This window comes from Amblyomma mixtum, chromosome 6 (assembly GCF_055824585.1).
Source record: "Amblyomma mixtum isolate Tamu chromosome 6, ASM5582458v1, whole genome shotgun sequence".
Classification (NCBI taxonomy): domain Eukaryota; kingdom Metazoa; phylum Arthropoda; class Arachnida; order Ixodida; family Ixodidae; genus Amblyomma; species Amblyomma mixtum.
The window spans coordinates 147466319-147488564 of NC_143017.1; the positions used below are offsets into that span (position 1 = coordinate 147466319).

At 46.5% G+C, this 22246-nt stretch overlaps 1 protein-coding gene across 5 annotated transcripts in view; it reads right to left on the reverse strand.

Annotated features, from left to right (window-relative positions):
- The window catches only part of Moca-cyp (nuclear cyclophilin protein Moca-cyp), a 44120-nt gene that overhangs the window by 12743 nt on the left and 9131 nt on the right, over window positions 1–22246 (reverse strand). For 4 of the 5 annotated variants that reach the window (XM_089549540.1, XM_089549539.1, XM_089549538.1 and 1 more), the window contains exons 5-13: window positions 21288–21332; window positions 20553–20640; window positions 18565–18594; window positions 15319–15464; window positions 12658–12790; window positions 11303–11431; window positions 9496–9583; window positions 8555–8712; window positions 4052–4126 (exon numbers count right to left, since the gene is read on the reverse strand). In XM_089549540.1, the coding sequence (XP_089405666.1) occupies window positions 4052–4126; window positions 8555–8712; window positions 9496–9583; window positions 11303–11431; window positions 12658–12790; window positions 15319–15464; window positions 18565–18594; window positions 20553–20640; window positions 21288–21332 (892 nt within the window). Of the gene's footprint in view, window positions 1–4051; window positions 4127–8554; window positions 8713–9495; window positions 9584–11302; window positions 11432–12657; window positions 12791–15318; window positions 15465–18564; window positions 18595–20552; window positions 20641–21287; window positions 21343–22246 lie in introns of all 5 variants that reach the window. The other variant, XM_089549541.1, reaches the window with a different exon arrangement.

Here is a 22246-nt window from a genome sequence, read left to right on the forward strand (position 1 = left end):
CCGCCGCACGAACTTGAACCGTAGTCTGAGTTCACGGAACTAATCTGTGCCGAGTCTTTCATCCCGAATACGGAACGCGAATACGATCGTGGAGCGCTTGAACGCGGAGGCTATGCGCACGCCGTGGCCTCCGCGATCGAAGCGCGCTGTTTGCAGAGGCCGCGCGCGCGCACAGGAGCTTCCAAGTGCTGTCTATGGATGGCGCTCAAGGCCGTGACCATCACAGCCTTTTGTGGCATGCTAGCGCGTTCGCCGTAATAGTTGTGATTGTGGCTTTCGCATGCTGCCGCCGAGCTTCGCAGTTTTAGCGCAATGGTCAAGCACCTTAAGCTACACGGCTGGGAGTCAGCTCTCGAACGCGGCAAGAGTGCGGCGGGCAGGAAATTCGACGTGGCCGAGAAGTGCGTCCGATGATGGTGCAACCAAAAGAGAAACACAAGCTGCAAAAGGCGCGCTTTCCGAGGCAAGCTGTGCGAGTTTCCCGAACTGGAAGAAGAGCTGCTCCTCTATGTGATAAAATTTCGGAACAACGGCTACGTGTTGACAGCGGACATGCTGCGCGGCTTCTTTTGAGATGAGCGTGCACCAGAGCACAGCACCAGCTCAAGAGTCGAAATACTCCGCGAGTGACAATTGAACGTAGAATAAATGTCGCTCATTCCTGGTTGGTGTGTTTTTACTTTAAAAAAATCTTTTTCGCACATCGCGTGTATGGGCCGCAACCCCGAAAATTGGCCCTCGAATCTGGAAAAAAAAAAGTGCGGCCCTTATACGCGTTTATACGGTATGTCGCGCGGCGAAATATAGTGATGACGAGCTTTAGAATGTGTGCAATACAATTGGCCGCTTTCTCCGGCATACTGGTAGTAAGTTCGTGATTTTTTCAGTGAAATTTGATTTTCCGGAATACCCGATTTTTCGGTCGTTTTCGCGGACCCTAGAGAGTCCGAAAAATCGATCGTCGACTGTATTTGAAATTTCGAATAGGAATAAAATTATTTGTTATTCAGTTCATACTTGGTTTGGGTAACTGATATTCAAACGTTTCCGAATAATTGGCATCGACTGAATATCTAAGACTGTCAATAAATCCGACCGTGACGAAACCACAATGCTTTGGCAAATTATCTGAATATAGCGCTAAAAGTGTCAGGAAAACTCCAGAAATGTCCTCATGGCATTTCTCCGTCGTTTATAGTATGAACAGTCACATTCCGCTGCTTATATATGCTGCTGGACCTTATACGAAATCCAGAAAGTGGGAACCGGTCACATTCTGCTGCTTATATATGCTGCTGGACCTTATACGAAATCCAGAAAGTGGGAACCGGTCACATTCCGCTGCTTATATATGCTGCTGGACCTTATACGAAATCCAGAAAGTGGGAACCGGTCACATTCTGCTGCTCATATATGCTGCTGGACCTTATACGAAATTCAGAAAGTGGGAACCGGTCACATTCTGCTGCTCATATATGCTGCTGGACCTTATACGAAATTCAGAAAGTGGGAACCGGTCACATTCTGCTGCTCATATATGCTGCTGGACCTTATACGAAATTCAGAAAGTGGGAACCGGTCACATTCTGCTGCTCATATATGCTGCTGGACCTTATACGAAATTCAGAAAGTGGGAACCGGTCACATTCTGCTGCTCATATATGCTGCTGGACCTTATACGAAATTCAGAAAGTGGGAACCGGTCACATTCTGCTGCTCATATATGCTGCTGGACCTTATACGAAATTCAGAAAGTGGGAACCGGTCACATTCTGCTGCTCATATATGCTGCTGGACCTTATACGAAATCCAGAAAGTGGGAACCGGTCACATTCTGCTGCTCATATATGCTGCTGGACCTTATACGAAATTCAGAAAGTGGGAACCGGTCACATTCTGCTGCTCATATATGCTGCTGGACCTTATACGAAATTCAGAAAGTGGGAACCGGTCACATTCCGCTGCTTATATATGCTGCTGGACCTTATACGAAATCCAGAAAGTGGGAACCGGTCACATTCTGCTGCTCATATATGCTGCTGGACCTTATACAAAATTCAGAAAGTGGGAACCGGTCACATTCTGCTGCTCATATATGCTGCTGGACCTTATACGAAATCCAGAAAGTGGGAACCGGTCACATTCTGCTGCTCATATATGCTGCTGGACCTTATACGAAATTCAGAAAGTGGGCTTTCCACATTCCACAGTTGATCAAAACCACTGTGAAACAAGATGACCACCGATTTTCATGGTGTGTTGTAGCTCATAACAGCTTGCACAATTTCGCTTGCAAGTACCACACGATTAATAAAAAAAGAAAAAAAAAATCACCCTTTTTGCAATTCTTCTCGTACATTGAAAAATTATCCGATTCAATACTCAAACCTGCTTTTTTTTCTGCCATATTCGTATTCAATTAATATTTGAAAATATGCGCACAACCCCCCATAATTTATCAATGGCCAAAGACAATGCAGGGCACCCATTGAACATATGGTGGCTGTCACCACATTTGGCACAACCTCTCCTCCGATTCTGCTCTACATTGAAGTATATTTCACTTCCTTTGCTCATGCTTATTGCATTACTTTCAATGACGGCGTTCTTTGGCACCACCACATAAAGCCACGGGGGCAGCATCATCTTCAATGCCCACATTGGTGGTTTCTGAGGCAAGGAAATGGCTCCGTAACTGTGTCGCATCCCGGCGGACACTACAAATGCGTAATAAGGGAAGGAATAAAGGAGGGAATGAAAGAAGAAAGAGAGAAGGTGATGCCAAAGTGGAGGGCTCTGGATAATTTCGACCACCGGGGATCTTCAACGTGCACTGAAATAGCGCAGCACATTTTTAAGATCAATAAGTACTTTCTTCTGGGCGAGTTGGTTCATAATTTCCAAAGGTAAAAACTTGCGCAAACAGTAGAAGAAGAAGGAGACGGTACAACAGGACAGAGCGCAAACTTCCAACTGGTTTATTTAGGAAACTGTACCTACATATATAGACAGGTGAAATCATATCAGAGTGATCAAGCGTAAACACGTGTGCACACAACCAGCGAAGATCCACTACCAAGCAGGGCAAAGCTAATAAAATCTCTTCATGTTATCACTGAGGTAGCACTGAGGTTAAACACACGTAACCCTGTTGTTACAAGGTTACGTGTGTTTGTCTATTTGTGTGTGTGTGTGTGTATGTGCATGTGTTGTTTGCGCGCGCGCAGTCGTGCATGTGTATGTGTGTGTATCTGTCTGCGTAGCTGGTATTACCCTGCATACTTCATTCAGCCTTCTTATAGCATCTTTTGGCCTCAGTGATAACATGAAGAGATTTTATTAGCTTTGCCCTGCTTGGTAGTGGATCTTCGCTGGTTGTGTGCACACGTGTTTACGCTTGATCACTCTGATATGATTTCACCTGTCTATATATGTAGGTACAGTTTCCTAAATAAACCAGTTGGAAGTTTGCGCTCTGTCCTGTTGTACCGTCTCCTTCTTCTTCTACTGTTTGCGCAAGTTTTTACCTTTGGACATTTTTAAGAACATACATTTTGTGACTTCAGTGTACAGCAAAAACAGATGATGCCAAACACTTGATCAAGCATATGGCATACACAGAGCAAATTGTAACGTCTCAAATTTTTTGGATGGACACATGAAATTCCTCCATTAGAAAGCACTTCACGATGCCTTTGAAGCGGTACTGCAGACTGCATTCCAACTGCTTACAGCGTAATGGATGTGGCAATCATTAGGTAGCTTGACAGTTCCTAGCTTGCACGAAAGTGTGAGATATGAGGCACAAAACGCCTCTCAGATTTGAAGTGCAGCCTTGACGTAACATGAGCTGCAGGCTTCCGACAATGTAACCAGCTAATTAATAACACATCCACCCTTAGCATGCCACTGCTTAATGCTACCTCGGCATCAAAACTATGAGACCTCCTGTTCTCAACAGGGCTCTTACTTAAACAGAAAATGCTCCTATTGTGTATCTTTCAGGGTTCCAGTATTCAGGAAATGAAACAAAGAACTAAAACGCATTTACCTGCGTCGTGGTCTGCTTTCTTTTTCCTTTGCAACCGGCTCTGTGTGGTTGGCTACCTCCCCTTCCTCAGGTAACCTGCACAAGGACGACTACTCATTGGCAAAACAACACGGGGGGGGGGGGGGGGGGACACTAATAGCAAAAAAAAAAAACCAGAAACATCCAGAAATGACTGAAGAAGCCGCAGCTGATACTTTACTCTTTTCAACTCTAAACAATAAAGCAACACACTTCAGAGCCCTGTGGGCACACTTTAAAAGGTCGTGGAAGAAAAGGAAGTGCCATAAAAACAATAGAAAGTATCAAAAAAGTGCATTTTTCATTGAAAGTGATTTAGTTCATGAAAACATGAACGCTGAGCCCCCAAGGATCTCAACTGATCGATCAGCACCACAAATTCCTCCAATGCTTGAGGCCCCTTGGTGCTTGTTTGTGTTTGTTTATTTTGCCAGCCAAGCAGCAGAACTATAAAAAGACAAAACTGGGGTTATTTCCAACATGACAAAGAAGCACTCCCCTTCCCTTGAAGTTCTGAATTCTCTTTAAAAGTGCCCAAGAGGTCCCAGACATATTAAAGAGTGCCACCCAATAACACAGAGAGACCAAGTACTTTAGCAGAACATCCTGATCTCTGACAGCCGAAATTTACAGCCTTTGTCATAAGTATACAGCCCAGTGGGTCTGCCTCTGAGCCCTGCAGCGCGGCTCCTCTTGCATACTCAGGGACCCTAATCTCACGAAAGCGGGAGGAACTGAAGTCCTCAACCCTCCCAAGCTTAGGACAGTCAGCTATGCTACAACGCCCAGGTACACGGCTTGGAAGCAAACCCCTTGGGCTGTATATTTTTCACGAAGGCTGTACGTTGGTTCCAGATGCCAGCCTTTCACTTTGTAGTCATCACAGGCATATACAACATCCCTCGTTACGTAGCCTCCAATAATTTCTGCAGTGTTTTAGGGCTCCAATACAATCGCAGCATCTGCCACAGAGAGAGCACCTGTAACACATAAATTAAAATTAGAGGAGTGAGGAAAAATTTATTGGAGGGCATGATGCACAACATATGCTGGTAACTTGAGCTGGAACATGCGCATCTGTGATCGAAGCCCATAAGCACAGGTTCTGTCAAGTCCTTGTCACAGTGTGCATTAGTGGTGTCCTTGTTATTCGTGACGTCAGCAATGATGTCTTCCTCCACAAGCTCACCCACGGTCTCAACGTTGTCTGAGGAGACAAAGCTGCCTACAGCTGCCCCATCACAAAGAGCACCAAGATGTTTCATGACCAAATATCAAAGAAGCATTTGTACGCAGCTGCCTCAACATCTTCATGCGCAGCTGTGCGTATGCGTCTGGCGCCGGGTGTGCCTGGTCTTTTCTGCGCTTTAGCCCGAATGTCAGCCTTTTTTTTCTTTTTCAAAATGGTGCTCAGCGTGCTTCTTGAACACTGCAGCGGCTTCGGATTTCTTCGCACTTCACTCAACTCGCTTGATAATTTCCAGTTTCATGGAAAAGGAAAGATTCCGCTGTTTCATGGCTGCCATCGCGTCTGTACTGGGACAACAAAAACCATGCAAAATTGCCAATGACAGCACGATGCACCATACCTGCAAACTGCATGATAACGCAGACACAAATGGCGCGACGCGCTAATAATGCACATTCTGGTTGGCTGACTACACGCCCGCCACCTTTGTCATCGAAAATCCATGTTATCGTTGGTCTGTGAGCGCTATGCAGCGCCATGGCAGCCTGCAGGTCCATACAAGAAAGCTAACCTCCGGAGATGTGCTGAGACAAAGCTTACTCCTTGAGTCACCCTGTGCTGCCTGAAGTTCGATCTATCGGATGTGACGGTTAATTTTTGTACAATGCAGCCATACATTTTCCTGTACATTCATGCTCTAGCTTTCTGGTGCTCGAAAATTATTCAACATAAAGGATAATTCAATCTAACCAAGTTCAATATAATTGGGTTCGACTATATTTGAATACTTCAAATAGTCAGTGCGATTCACAAACAATGCAGAATTTCAAACATTCGCACACCCGTACTTTAGAGACCACTGCCTCATCAAAAGTTTCGAACTGAACTCTTGGCAACCAAAGCACCACACCTGTGATATAAATCTGCAAATATCCTCACACAGGGTCCTATATGAAGTGTAGTGAAGCATGTCCAGAAATTGTAGAAGACTATGTAAAACACTGGCCTAACGTTGATAAACCTACCAAAGTTGCTACCCTAGTGACTAAACAGCTGCGATTCTTTTGAAATACAGGGTCTGTTCTGAAAGTAGTAGGACTGGTTTTTTCCTGGGCCAACGCGAGGACGAGAGGTGGTCTGCGCGTGCAGGATCGTTGAAGGGGGATATTGGGAATGCTGGGTAAAATCGGCAGTCAACTCTCGGTCTTTGAAGAGAGGAGGTCGCTTGTACTGTGAACCCCTGTCGAAATGTCTCGTCACGCAGAATCATTGAGCGTTTACTAGATCAGCGATATGCGATCAAATTTTGTGTAAATCTTGGTAAAACGGGCAAAGAGACTCATGACATTATTAAGGAGGCCTACGGTGACGCTGCCATGGGTAGATCAGGTGTTTTTTGAGTGCCACAAGCTGTTCCGAGAAGGTCAGGAAAGAGTGGAAGACGACGACCACTCCGGACGCCCATCGACCAGCAAGACCAACGAAAATGTGTCGCGAGTGAAACATTTACTGAACAGTGATTGTAGGATGAGTATCAGAATGACTGCTGATGTCTTGAGCATTCCTCAAACCTAAGCTTTTGAGATCATGATAGAAAACTTAGCCATGAGGAAAGTGTGTGCGAAGTTGATGCCGGGAGTGTTGTCAGCGGAGCAAAAGGCCAACCGGAAAGTGATCTGCCAGGATCTTCTTCATCATGGGAATGAGGACCCTGATTTTTTGCCCAGCACAAGGCGGCAACGCTGCCTCAGGCCCCCTGCAGCCCCGACTTGGCCCAGCCAGACTTTTTTCTATTCTCGAGAATAAAATCAACCCTCAGGGGGAAACCTCACGGATCGGTAGAGGCGGTTCAACAGGCCGTGACGAGGGAGCTAAACACCATTCCGGTCCAGGCGTTCCTGGAGACATACGAAAACTGGAAAACTCATTGGCAGCAGCGTGTAGGTGCGGAAGGGTGCTATTTTGAAAAATTATAATCGTTTGTACTATTCTCTTGAATAAATTTTATTTTAAAAAATGAGTCGTACTATATTCAGAACAGACCATGTAAAAATGAATGCTCACCTCTAGTATTTTCAGAGTTACATTCTTAAATATTTGTATTGTTTTTTCATGGTTTGTATTTTTGCACCTTTAAAGTTGCATTTTATCTCCATAGTTGTGTTGGTTCTGTTAACATTTTTTCATTTATTCGTTTGGCCAGTACAGAGACTGCAAACAAGGGCCCCCCCCCAAAAAAAAAAAACAAACAAAGTGGCACTTGGCAATGGTACAAAATTTCCATAAGTAACAGAAACTAGAAAAGCAGCAGATATAGTGACAACGAAACAAAAATCCAAAAACAAAACAATGTGTACAAAAAAATGTGCACAGCCAAAACACAAACAAAAAATGGCTGAGGCTTAGCTTAGGTTAAGCCTAGTCAGATGCGAAGCATATTGTCGCCGAGTTGCATATCGAGCACGCCGCTTGGCTAGACGTTCTTCACGCTCTTCATCAGTCTCTGTAGCACGCCGCAACTTTTGCTTCTCATTCCAACGAGCAGCCCTGTCTCCAGGAGGCATCTCTATCCCGTGTACGCCTAGCAGAGGCAGGCGCACCCCCTTGTATACCGCCGCTCCAGCATCACGTGTTCACTACAGCGCACCTAGCGGCAGAAGCAGGAAACACATTGGTCGCGACGCCTCGCGCGACGGCGCGAGCTGGGGCCCCGTTTCTCCTATGTCGTTACGTCACGCATCACGTGGTCCTCCTTGGTCGCGACACCTCGCGCGACGGCGCGAGCTGGGCCCCCGTTTCTCATCTGCTGTGACGTCACGCACCATGTGGTCATCCTTGGTCACGACGCCTCGCGCGACGGCGCGAGTTGGGCCCCCGTTTTTCATCTGCTGTGACGTCACGCATCACGTGGTATGACATGGAGGTCACGAAAGGTCAATGGTAACGACACCGCCGCGCTCGAGGAGCTGGGTTGGGCTATTTTAGTATGCTTCGCATAAAAAATGTGCACTATACTTCTTTTCTGGTGCACTGCTATTGCGAACGAGTTCGTTTTGATCTCCCTCCTGCCGTGGCTGATTGCACGGGCCACTGCCGCATTTTCTAAATGAAAAAAAAAATAATTGGCGAGCATGCCGCAACCAGCACTCACGACACACAAGACGCGAAGAAGTGGCAGCAGAGCCCTCGTCCTGCCAGGCATGCATTCATCTTGTTTTCTTTTCACACTGCGAAAGCTGTAGCAGCGTCCTTCACCCACACAGCAGCAGCCAAGCCCGAAACAATGCGGCACTCACTGCTCCTGCTGGCCACCACCTTCCTCCGCCTCCTCCTCCTCTTCCCGGTTGAGCTCGAGGTACTCGCGGAAAGGTCGCATCCGTGACTGTGCCTGCCTCCAGTGTGGCGGTGTCTCGCTCCCCGATCGGCTTCCCTCGGGCGATGGTGTCCGGTAACGCTGCGCATTTCGATCAAGTTTCACCACCACCCATTAATTGGAACAAAAGTGGAGAGCTTACCACTTGCAGGGTGTACTATTGCGCTCAATATGACTTGCAAAGCGTCCAGAGTGATCGAACAGAGGTTTCCTGTTTATAATAAATCAACAGACCTTCACACAGAGCAAACAACTTGGACAAACATTCTGTGCACATCGTACTTTGCATCAATGGCTAAAATGCATAAATTTCCAGCACCACTGGAGACTGCTTCAAGAACTGCGCTGCTACCATATCTGGTGCCTTGCAACTCATATCGAGTGCAATTAGTACATGTGCCTGCAAAATAAGGACAGATACTTGGTGGAAGCAAACAGCACTTGAATGCCTTTTGCTCTAAACCTTGCTGACTAGATGCCTAAATGACCATTAAAGCTTTAGCTCCAACTGCTACAGTGGTCTCTGCTAGAAGAAAGCTGTTCTCATATCTGTGGAGGAAAAGAATTTAGAGCAAAAATGAAGGGATTTAGATTAAAGTAGAACACCCTGAGTTTCTCTGCCATGCGCTGACAATGCACAGCACACAGGTGTTTTTGTACTTCGCCTCCATCGAAATATAGCCACCATAGTCGGCAATGAACCCACAACCTTGGGATCAGCAACCGAACACCAAAGCCGGTCCAACACCAAGAATTAAAACAGCCCCTCAACAGTTCACGAGCAAAGTGAGCCACCCTCGCTCCCTTCTGAAGTTCGCGCCAGGTAAAAAACAGTGCTAGCAGAAAGGGCAGGTGAGGACTTGCCATGAAGCCACGGCCCTTGATTTTGCGACCCGAGCGAGACAGCTGAGGGCGTCGGCTGTAGAAGCTGCCCATCCTCCTGCCCTGCTGCCTGCAAATGAGGCACACAGCGGGGAGCATCAATCATGTCACCCATCAATTGTGAAAATACTAGTAAAACCCGGTTAAGGTGGGAAAGTATCAAACGCTGACCAATCTCGTTAAAATAAAAGACATTTAGGCCCCGCTACAGGGGCCTTGTTCACAACTTTGTTATTTTAACAAGACTGATCGGTGCTCGATACCTACCTGCCATAAACATTCCCAACCAGACGGGTTTCCATCAAACCCTGGATTTCGTTAAAGAACCCCAGGTGGTCGAAATTTCCGGAGCCCTCCACTACGGCGTCTCTTATAGCCTTAGTCGCTTTGGGACGTTAAACCCCCATAAACCAAACCAAACCCTGGATTTCGTTGATCCCAGTTGTTTATCGATACAAGCCAAAAAGGCATCCCTTTAAAACCTTCATATATCGCATCACACACCTTGACTAGATACATATGGCGCATCCCTCCACAGGACATGCATCTAGGCCAGAATTTCTACACTCCAAAGCGCTTTCTGGGGTTCCCTGAGCACCTTTTACCCTCTTTATTTTGGGACTAATCACACTGCGATTGTTCACTGCCGACTGTTTCATTACTCCACAGCCAGTCATTGCTAACTGAATTTGGGCATTTCTTGACCTTCCAAGTACTATCTATCTGCATGCTCTTTTTTGCCTACATGCTGGGCAAGAAGGAATGGAAGCCAGCAGACACGGGGTTCCTCTCGGCACCTTCTGAAAGCCACTGGGATTCCCCGAGACTAAGAAGATTGAGAACACCCAACCTTGGACTATGTATCTTTTTTTTTTTTAGGTGTAAACGCAGACAGGGGCAAACATGTGGCAAAAGTTAGGTAAAATTCTTCACTTTGTTTTTATATGGTTTAACGTACCAAAGTGACTCAGGCTACGAGGGACGCCATAGCGGGCTATGGAAAATTTCAACCACCTGGGGCTCTTTAACGTGCACTGACATCACACACTACGCGGGCCTCTAGCATTTCGCCTCCATCAAAATGCAAACACCATGGCCGGGATTGAAGTGACCCTTCTGGTTTGGCAGCCAAGCACCATAACCACTGAACCACCATGGTGGTGCTATTCATTAGGCAGTTTTAGCTGAGCGTTTTTACGGCCAGCGGGGCGGAGCGGATATACCAGCGGAGACGGGCGCGACAAAAGAGTTTTAGCCGGGCGGATCGCCCGTCTTCTAGAGCGGAGAAGAGTTGAATTGCTCTGCTGCTCCATGTATAGGTCACAATTCGAGTTAGAGTGAAAAGAATATCAATTAAGCCAGCTAATAATGCGGTGAAACTATTTAGTAAAGGTAGATTTTGTGTTTATAGTTATTTATTGTGTAAATGTTGCGTTTTAGATGCACAAAAGAGGCTGCCATCTTGAATACCCATACACGCCGGCGCGCTCTTACGCACACTCGCGCGCTGCCTATATCGCTCCGCTGGAGAGGGCTTCCCAGCGGCCGTAAGCTACGCTCCCTAAAAACAACGTACGCATGCGCAGTGGCATCTGCGCTCGTCTGCTCCTCTCTGCTGGCCGTAAAAATGCTCAGCTAAAACTGTCTATTGAAAGCAGTTTCACCACTGTCAAAGGTAGGCACTATTCTCACTGACTGCCCTGCAGTCTGCACAAGGTTGCATTGCTGGCATCCCTTCCTCGTGCCCACCAACTCTCTCTCAAAAAGGGCAGCCTTGCTTCCAACTCACGCAAAGTTGGGCACCGGCTCATCAGGCACACGCCGCATCAGGAAGTTGTTGGCAGGCACCTCGGGTATCTCCTCAGGCTTGATGAAGGAGTCCTCTTCCGCCTGGTCTCCCGACGCCTGCTTGTCAGCACTGCAGGCCATGAGAGGCAATATAGCATACATAGCAGAACAATATCCAAGGGAGGCATGTTATGCTCAATTCCCGACATGGAGGCATCACCTAGCCACCTCAAGGCACTTTGTGTTATTACAATAAAGTTTGATAATTCAAAAGCAGTTTATCTGAAATCCTGGCAGGGTTCTTCCAAAAAAATTTTGAGAGGTGGACATTTCGGGACCAGTGGGGGAGCTTCCTGACAGACTGGAACGACGCTGCTGACTGGCCGCATCATTGGTAGCTGCTTGACGCGTGAAAGAACCTAGCCAATAACCACCTCAGAACCGAATTAGGCAGGAGCGTGTGACAGAATAGGGTGCGAGCATGCAAAGTTGCCATAAAAGACTCGCCAATCTAAGAACACGATTAAGCAGACAAGGAAAGGGGAATGAAGGGCTCGTTATAAATATGAGAGAAGCCAACAGCCACAGAAACCAAGGGGCACAGGGGATTTTTTAGATTATTTATTTATTTTGTGGTGTTGATCAATTTATAATATTACTGAATATGTTATCGCTTAAAGCTAATTTATTAGAAAAGCAGAAGAAAAAACAACCACATGCCGCCGGTGGGATCTGAACCCACGACCTCCGAATTACGCGTCTGGTGCTCTACCGCTGAGCTACGGCGACGGCTGTCAAATCTTCTGCTTTCGGGGGTATTTATGTTTACAAGTAACCTGAACTTGGGAGTGTTCACCAGCGCCACCCACGTTCTTAAGCGGCGGACGTAGCACGTCCTGAGTTACCGCTGATGTGACGCGTCCGGTGCTCTACCGCTGAGCTCAGCGGTAGAGCACCGGACGCGTAATTCGGAGGTCGTGGGTTCGGATCCCACCGGCGGCATGTGGTTGTTTTTTCTTCTGCTTTTCTAATAAATTAGCTTTAAGCGATAACATATTCAGTAATATTATAAATTGATCAACACCACAAAATAAATAAATAATCTAAAAAAATCCCCTGTGCCCCTTGGTTTCTGTGGCTGTTGGCTTCTCTCATAAGAACACGATTGTGGGTTCTCTGCACAGTGTGGAAGTTATTATTTGTTGGCTCTGATGTTTCATGACAAGAGAATGGGGTGATTGAGTGAGTCTATGTACTCTCTCTCCTCGGAGGGCGTTTCAGAGCCGCTCTAACAGGAGGAGCGTATTGTGGCCAGCACCGATGTGGTTTCTGCATGCAGTAGCGCAAGCAGCTCACCTTGCATCTCGCTTGCGCGACTTCTCCTTGTGCGACTTCTTGGAACGGTGCTTGTGGTGCTTGCGGTGCTTGCGCTCGGACGAGCCCTCCTCCTCAGCCGCACTGCTCGATGCCGTCCGCTTGTGTTTCTTGTCTGCGGTTGTCATGGCAACAGTGGCAAGGTTTCAGTGGGCCTTTCATGGCTTTTGCAGCCTGCTCCCCAACCCCACCAGCACAACCCCCTGTACATTGCAGCAGGTCAAATACGGACCTTGCCTGTCCATGCAGGCGTCAAGTGTTCCCCACAGGATGATGACAGTAAAATGATAAGAAAAAAAACACTTGCAACAGCTAGTACACATGGCACTAAGCTGCACATCTAGCTCTGACGACTTCCGATAAACGTCAGCTGCTTATCAAAGCGTGTTGGTCAAAGGTGAGCTTCAAGTCACAATAACACCGGGTCCAGCACTACCGTATTTACTCCCATAATAGGCGCACTTTTTTTCCACAAAATCCGGCTCAAAGTTCGGGGTGCGCCTATTACGCGGGGTAAAATTTCCGGAAATTTTTCGACTCTCAAAATTGAACACACCGCGTAAACGCACTCATGTACGGGCCGCACCCCGTTTTCCCGAAGAAAATATATAAAAAAAAAAAGATCCGTGTAAGGGCCGCACCAAAACTTTCCACGACCCACGCGGGAATAGCCTTCGGAATGCACGCGCCAAGGCCTCTGCGATCGGCTCCGGCTGCGCGCAACGGGCGCTTGATGCGCTTGATCGTGGAGGCCACACACGCGCACAGGAGCTTCCAGATGCCACCCACGGAGGGCGCCCGTGGTAGAGCTTATCATCATCATCAACGTTTTCCTCCGCCGCGAGCTTTCGCTATCCATATCGCCATCAGCATCTCCAGCCCCCTTTTTTTTTTTTGTTGCTGTCAAGTGCCGGGATCTGCGGTAGCGCAATAGTTCATCGTGGTTTATGGCTTTGCCGTGGAGCGTTGCTGTTTTAGCTCGGCCAAGCACCTTAACAGCTACACGGCTGGGAGTTTGCTCTCGAACACGGCTAGCGTGCGGCAGGTCGGAAAATACGACGTGGCCGAGAAGTGCGTGGCCGAGAAGTGCGGCAGTTGCGACTGCGGCGTCCCTAAATTTTCGTACGCGACTCCAAGCGCCGAGGTTTTCGCAGGCCTAAGTCGGGAACGTTTCCGGCTGGAGATGAAGCTTTCCAAACAGACGTTTAAAGTGAGCATCCCTGAAAACTGTGTGCGGCTGTTCTACGCGATGTCGTTGTACGTGCTGTGGGTTCGCAGCAGCACTAGTGAGGACTAGTAGTCAGTTCAGCAAAAACTTTGTTAAAATAAAGATTGGGGAGCGGGGGGTGGCGAGGTGTCGGCTTGCAATCGTGTAAATACAGTATTAATCACAGTGCCAAGTTCGGGGTGAGCCTTTTATGCGCGGAAATAAAAAAAATCTGATTTTTCGCGCCCAAACTAGGGGTGCGCCTATTATGCGAGTGCGCCTATTATGCGAGTAAATACGGTAATACCGTAATTGCTACGTATAAGCCTACTTTTCTTTTTACAAAAACGATAGTCTAAAACTGAAGGGATGAGCCGTATGTGAAGGCGACCTGGTTGTAAAGTTTAAGTTACCGTATTTATTTGCGTAATTTGTGCACCCCTAATTTGTCACCCAGGTCTTTTTAAAACAAAACTTTTGCTTGCATATTTTATGCTCCCTGCTTAGCCAGACCACCTTTGTGCATGCGGGTGCATGCAAGAACAGTTGCGAGAGCAAACTAATGGTAACTGCTGGCGTGCATCAGAATAGGACACTACCGAACAGTCTGCTGTTCGGTTTGCCACTGGTCAGCTGGACCACATACGAGGGCGCTGGCTTACCACCTGTTATCTCCATTTGCCTTTGTCTGCTAGCTTTGCAACTGTGCCGTTGCACGTCTATTGTTTGGGCTGCGCGCATGCAAGCCATCCCACGGGGAACTACATAACATGGGGCAGGGCAGGAGGGGGTATGCGTCCTGTAGTGTCGACGACTGAAAATTTGGACCCCTTATTTTTCAGACACGCTCGATTATTCGGACTTTTTCGCGGCACCGCAACGTGGCCCATAAAGCCAATGTAAAGAAATGTCCAAAATTTCGGACACACAGCAACCGACTGCTCGATTTTTCGGACCTTGTCGCACTTGCCACCAATACCCCAGCCATGGTATAATGCGTACACTGGAACTTTGTTAATTCAAACTGCAAGGAAGATCGAAAACTTGGTCAAACAAAACGAAATTCAAGCCTAAAGGGAGCCTCTTGAATTCCGGGGCTGAAGTTATCCGTGAGTCATCACACTGCGCTTGTGTGGTTTCGAATTCGTACTGTTCTTGGACATCGTCCCCTGCACTAACTTGAACAGTAGTCACAGTTCGCAGCACTCATCTCATCTGTCATCTCATCAAAGGGGTGGACACGTGCGCTATACTGGGTGCCCTGGAAACCCAGAAATAATGTATATCTTGCAGAACCAAGCATGATAACAAAACGGAGAGGGGAAGAAACTGTCTCACCAAGACTGACAAATGCTGCCCCACCTGTCTAGGAATACCGCAAGGCAGACAAACAATAAAGAGAAACAGTGAATGAATGCAGCCGACAGACCACGCACCTTTGTGCTTGCGCTTGAGTACCAGCTCGCCACAGTTGGCAATGATCACGGGCTGCAGCGGGCAGCTGTTGCTGTCCACCGGCTGGTTCTCCACTGCCCGCACCACCTCTTCACCCTTGATCACCTGCCCAAACACCACGTGCACCCTGCACAGACAACACAAGCTTGCCACGTCACAAGCAGGTCGGGGCTGACAGCTACCAAGTTTGAGCTGGGAGGAAAAGTTCACGGGATAAGGGTGTGCACAAAAAAAAAAAAACTACAAAGGCTAAGCTACTGCTTAACGTGAACGATTCAGTGAAGCTGCCCCCAGCAGCATTCCCGCTGCAGTTCCAATTTAGTAGTGAGTGCGCTGTTCATCTGTTGCCATACATTTAACAGGCAGCGACTCATGGCTCCGGTTTGGGTACAGCTAAGGGGCCAGTTAGTTCAGATGCTTCCCTCTCCAAAGCATGCAATAATACTACGCAACCATTGGGCTTGGTCAAATGTTTAGGGGAATCCCCCAAGGTGGAGTAGATTTGTAATAAAGGAGTAATTTATTTTTTTTCTCTTTAACTATGAAGTTTCTGAGAAAGCTGTATAGCTTTCCTCTGTAGCCGTATGGCTGCGCTCGGGTGGATGCCAATGAGTAATTGCTCCTTTATTACAAATCTACTCCACCTTGGGGGATTCCCCTAAACATTTGACCAACACAGTTCCCACTTCGAGTTATTGATCAATTCGCTCTCGCCCTACCATAAGCTTGCCGTCCTGGTTAGCTCAATTGGTAGAGCGACTGCTCCGGTGAAGCGGTGGTCCTGGGTTCGAACCCCGGACCAGGACGAATTTTTCTTTAACTACAAAGTTTCTGAGAAAGCTGTATAGCTTTCCTCTGTAGCCGTATGGCTGCGCTTGGGTGGATGCCAATGAGTAATTACTCCTTTATTAACCATTGGGCTTTGCACTTCGATTCACGCGTGGCTGGATTTTACCACTGTTGACACTTCTCCTCTCACGTGCTTGCTGCAGCTGATCCAGTGGTTGCACATTTGCCATGGTAAAGGAGCTGCACGAACTACGCAACCTCAACTCTAAGTCGCAAAGACAAAGCAACCACAGGCGCATGAAGTGCACAAGACCTGGTCACGATTTTGCTTCAACATCACCATCAGCACTGGCACTCAACCAAATTACAAACAGCCTAACCAAGCGTGACCGCTGCACCGAGTCAGAAAGCAGACCAAGTGGCCACAGGAACATGAGAGGCTCTCATGCTCTTGGGAACAGATCACTGAAGGCCATCACGGTTTGCTGTAAAAGTTATTTTGGCTAAGTCCAGCTAGCAGATAGGCTGAGACGCCCTCAAGTAATATGGAACACGCATGCACCTCCTACTGGTATCGGTACCAAACCTTTGGGTTGCAAGGGAGTGCTACAGCAAAATTTATGCCCGGGCACACACGTACTGCAAACCTTTACTGTTGACTGTACATGAGGCAATACAATGAAGCAGGCAATATAAATCCAACCGTGCTAGGTATGAGCAGAGCGTCGGGCAGCCATCAACTCAATTCATTTTAGTTCACCATATATATACATAGATACGCTATTTGTCAATAAACTTTTTTTTTTTTCCGAAGGCCAATTTCTTTATTGCCATTATTAATGGCATTACCTTACTGTTCACACCTGGAATACATGAAAAAATTCTGCTACGCAAATGACATGCAAGAAAGTATGGTATTTATCTGCTCAGGCACTGACAACTTGCACGATGAAAGCTAAAGCCACCCACGAGGCAATTTTGTCCCCACCTGGCCACTGTTTCTCCCCCAAGGCAATGACAAAGCCATGTTCCTCACACTGCAACTAGGTACTACTTCCTTTTAAATTGGCACTGCCATTAAAAAAAGGCATGGCTCAGTTTATTTCAGGTGGACAGCTGGCAAGTATATTCAAGTACAGCAAACAAACATCACCACCACCATCAGCCCTGCTGCATCCACTGCAGGACAAAGGTCTGTTGCACTGATCTCCAATCAAGCCTGCCCTGCACCGGCTGCAGACCTCTTACACCAACAAACTTCCTAATCTCATCTTCCCACCTGATTCCCTGCCTCCCTCTGCAATGTTTTCCTTCTCCTGAGACCCACTCTGTTACACTTTGGAACCATTGGTGACATGTTCTACACATTATGTGACCCGCCCATGCCCATTTCTTCTTCTCGATTTCAGCTCGAATACTGTTAACTTGTGTTTAGGGGTGTGCGAATATTCGAAATTTTCTAATATAATTCGAATATTAGATTTTTGCTATTCGTATTTGATTCGAAATTTAAGTATTTGTGTTGTTTCGATTATTCGATCTCATGCGAATATTCGTATTTAGCCAAATAGTTTATTGCGAGCACCGGCGTACATTTCGGTGAGCAAGTCCAATCGACACAGACATAACAACATGGTGGCGTCCAGAGCCCTGCGTAATGTTGGGCCATACCGTAGCTGCCTGTGTTTGTGAGCTTCTTTGTGGCTATACCTGCGAAGCTGGTATAGTCAAAGCTGTGCACGAAGTACCTCGCAATACCTTCCACTTCAGTGCCATGTGAGAGGGAATTATCTGTGGCTGAAGACGTCGTTTCAGCTAGAAGGGAACGACTGCTGCCTGACCATGTGGAGCAGCTGGTTTTCCTTCACAAGAACCTTTAATGTTCATCCCAGCAATGCGCTTTTGTGCTTATGGCATGCTAGATTCAATCAGTGCTGTGTACTAGCCATTTTCTGTGAAAATTCCACTCTACTAAGAATAATGTTCTAGACTTCGATACTTTCTGTACAGCCACACACACCTTTTGTGTTCATTTACTTATTGATAGTTGAGCTGTGATGTTCTTGGATGCTCAAATAAATATTTTGCAGTGGTTAAATGCGTCTTTCCTTGATTATTCGATATTCGATTAGATATTCGGAACTAAGTATTCATATTCGATTTGTATTCAAAAAATTTGATATTCGCACACCCCTACTTGTGTTCATTCCCTAATCCCATCATTAGGGCAACACTATTTCTATTTCTTTTTAAATGCCCAAACTAAAGGACGCCTCTCAACATCACCTGCACTGCTTTCAAATCCTGGCAATAAACAAGATTCATGATCGTCGCCTCTCTGCAGGGGCATGAAGATAAGAAAGAGGAGGCCTAACTAAATGAGGTGGCCATTTCCAACTGATCTTTAAATAAAGCATGAAGCACATATAAAGGCTTACCCATCAAGATGAGGAGTTGGCTGCGTGGTTCTGAAAACAAAGAAAAAAAAGGCATGCTAAGCACAGAGAAAGAGAGCAGCTGATTGGACCTAGGCCATGGGTGTCCACGGCAACTGGCATTTTCATTCTGGCGCTTCAGTTTAGTGAGCTGCTGCAGCAAAGTGATGCAGTAAAGCGATGCAGCCACTAGCTGCACAGCACCAGGAATGATCATAAGTTCCAAACTGCGCTCACGTCACTGTTTCCAATACACGAAGATTCTGTTAATTCAGATTTCATGGAACGAGAAAATGTTCGAATTAACCGCGTGCTGAATTATCGGAGGACATATCATTTGTGTCTAACATCAACATACCTTTACTGCTTGAAAACATAAGTAATCGTTGACTGCTTCCTGCATGAAATTTGCACAGCAGTAACTATTTATTGCGGTTCTGACAAATGGTGCAGTGCCTGCACGCTGCAAGATGAACAAACCCACATGTCCTCTAAGACATTTAGGTTGGCAACAGCCTACCCCCCCCCCCCCCTCTCTCTCTCTCCTCTCACACACACTCACATGTGCACACGTACATGCAGACCCTGCAAAAAAAAAGAAAGAAAGAAAGAAAAGAAACGCACACGCTGCATACACGCACACGACGTAGTGTAAACCAATTACAGACTCCATGATAACACAAAGAATATTGACAGCAAGCGCCACAATGCACCCACAATGCGAATAAACAAGCATACGGCAAAGCACAGAACAAAACAAAAAAGTCACCCATCATACCTCCTCGACTAATGATAACAGCGGTGCGTATGTGCTTTATATTTGAGTTGGGCACAAGCGTCACTTGTGCTATTGAGGCGAGACTTCCAAGTTGCTTATTTGCCATGATCATCAGCCTACCTCCACTGTCCTATGCATGTGCGTGCTCTGCTACCTGTCCAAATTAAATGAAATGCAGCGAAATTCCTCCAAATTAGCAAGAATTTCCCGCCACAGAATTACTATACCCGCATTTGGCAGGACCAGACAGGGTGTCCAAAATATCTTAGCAGTGGGCCAGTGGTCTGAGTGTCCACCTCACATGTGAGAAGTCTGGTGTTAGACCACCAGTGACATCAGGTACACACCAGTTTTCTAACTGGTACAAGCTTCCCACCTGCCTAGTGCTCAGCTTTTCAGGGGAGAAATGCCTGGCGAAAGGGCCCTTGGCCTACAGCCCCTTCGATGGATTGCTGAGGTGACGAAGCTCTATATCAGCTATGTGCAGTAAAGCCCATTCGTGGTCCTTTTTCAGGTGAAGTGTCCAAATGATCCTCTTTTCAGAACTGACAGGGGTCAAATAAACTAGATTTTACTTTATAAGCATGAAGTGACTTCTCAAATTTGGATTGCACTCGACAAATACATATTTTGAGAATGATCTGAGCTAAGACTTATATGAGCACGTTGTAAGAGAAAAGAGGCTCTCGAGGGCATTAACATCCATAAAATTGTTTACTATTGTGCGTTTCACAAACACCCAAACATAAATTTCTTTGGCGATTAATTTAGACATGTGCCTGCTTGTCAGTTCATAACTCATGAACAATGAAAGGAAAGAAAGAGACAACTAGGTTACTGAAATAGGGCTTTCGCACTAAAAATTTGAACAAAACGTTTTTGAATACTACCCTCTCCCTTTCCCTTCCCTTCCCTCACCCCCCAGGCCCCCTACACACACAAAAAAATCTTATCACATACGTAATAACATCAGTACAACTTGTTTTGCTGTTATACCTCAACAGCCAGCAAACTATGTGGGACCCCACAACCCACCCAAGTTTAACTGCATGCAGAGTCCATGTGTGGTTTCCAGCTATTGGCCAACATGTGTCCTAGGGATTTTCGTCCTCAACCATGGCCTGCTGTTCCAAAAAGGCAAGAAAAGCTCCATGCACATGAGAGTGGCACCAAGGCAAGAATAAGCCGAGCAGGGAACTGCCCCAGCACTCACATGAAGAACTGAGAGCCATTGGTGTCCTTGCCCCGGTTGGCCATGGACAGCAGGTAGGGGCGGTCATGCTTCAGATCAAAGCCCTCATCTGCATGGCGAGAGCCAAAGAGACGTCACATCAACATAAAACGCCACAGTCAAGCTAGCTCTCTGCCGAAAGGAGCACACAAAGTCAAAACCCCTGGCGCATTTCCTTGCTTACGGTAATTCGTGTGCAATTAACTGATTATGGGCAAAAAACACGTAATTAATGTAAAAACATGCATCGCTACACATCAAAGTTCTGGCTTCTAAGTGTATTTTGTGGCAGCACTGATATCAAAACCTAAAATCCACACATGCACCAACTTGTTCACGTAGTTATGCACAGACCCACTTTGTAGCTACCATCTGGACAAGTTTCATTGGAACAAACTTAAATCAGCTAAGCTTCTTTGTCAAGTTTTGAGAGCAGACTGATGACAAGTTTTAGAAAAGGACAATCATGTACATTAACTGCAAAGTGAGAAACATCCCTTCAGTAAAACGGCGAGTTGAGCAAGTTGGTACATCTTGAGAAAAAAACAGCGCAGGAACAGGGACACAAGAAAAGAAGACGATGGGACAGGCGCTGTCCCGTCGTCTTCTTTTCTTGTGTCCTTGTTCCTGCGCTGTTTTTTTCTCGAGAAACATCCCAACCGAGCAAGCAACTCTTACAGCAAACGCCGCTTTGTTAATTACACATAATCAACTGACCTTTGAAGGTTCCGCCATAGATGGATTCCCCGCCGCTTCCGTTACCTGGCAACATCAACAGAAAGGATAGCACCAGCGATGAGTCAGCAAAGGCAATCAGCAACAGCACTCAACACAGCATAAGCCATGCTTTCTCTCCCTTAGTTGTGTGGAAGGTGTAGCATGACAAAACAAAAAAAAAGATGTCAACGCACATGAAAAATCCTGGGTTCTTACGCTTTTTTCCTGCTTTTCTTGTCAAATAGGAGACCAGTTATCTGGTCTAGGAGCTCACTTTCTACACTGTGCTAACAAATAAATGCATTACAATAAATTTTGCATTCAATGGTAGTTGATGCCAAGGCACTGAAAATGTGCCCTTGAGAGCTGAGCTGGTGATCATATGATCATATGAGCTAACGAGCAACTGACATAACAGCTACAAGCCATCATTCTAGAAAAGTCACCAGAGACAGGTAAATCATTGCCTTGAAGAAAGCTTTTTCACAAAAGTTCAGAGAGTGCTTCGGCATGTTGTTGTCTACGCCACAAAGTGCTTCACCTCTGAGGCAGTACGCAAAAACAGTTACAATCTGAAATAACACTCCTCACAACTGAATTTTCCAACTGCTTATAACATGTTAAATGGTAGGCATAACTGATACAAGCATGAGCTTCCACGATACACCTTGACAAGACGAGGACCAAACAGTGGCTTGATTAGGGGAAAAGTGGGTTTCAAATGGCAAAAAATTGCTGAAAATTCGGTTTTCTCGCATGACTTGTCTTCTACATTTTCCTCAAGACTCTCCACTGATATCAACTGAGAAGTACTAAAGAAAATTGCTTTATCAACTGCAGTGATGCTGTGAAATGGTCAAAATAACATTTTCTGAACATTTGTATCACGGCACCACGACCGAGCAGCGTTTTTTTTTGGGGGATAGGCGAAAAGCTTCTGTCTTCTTGAATTCTCGTGC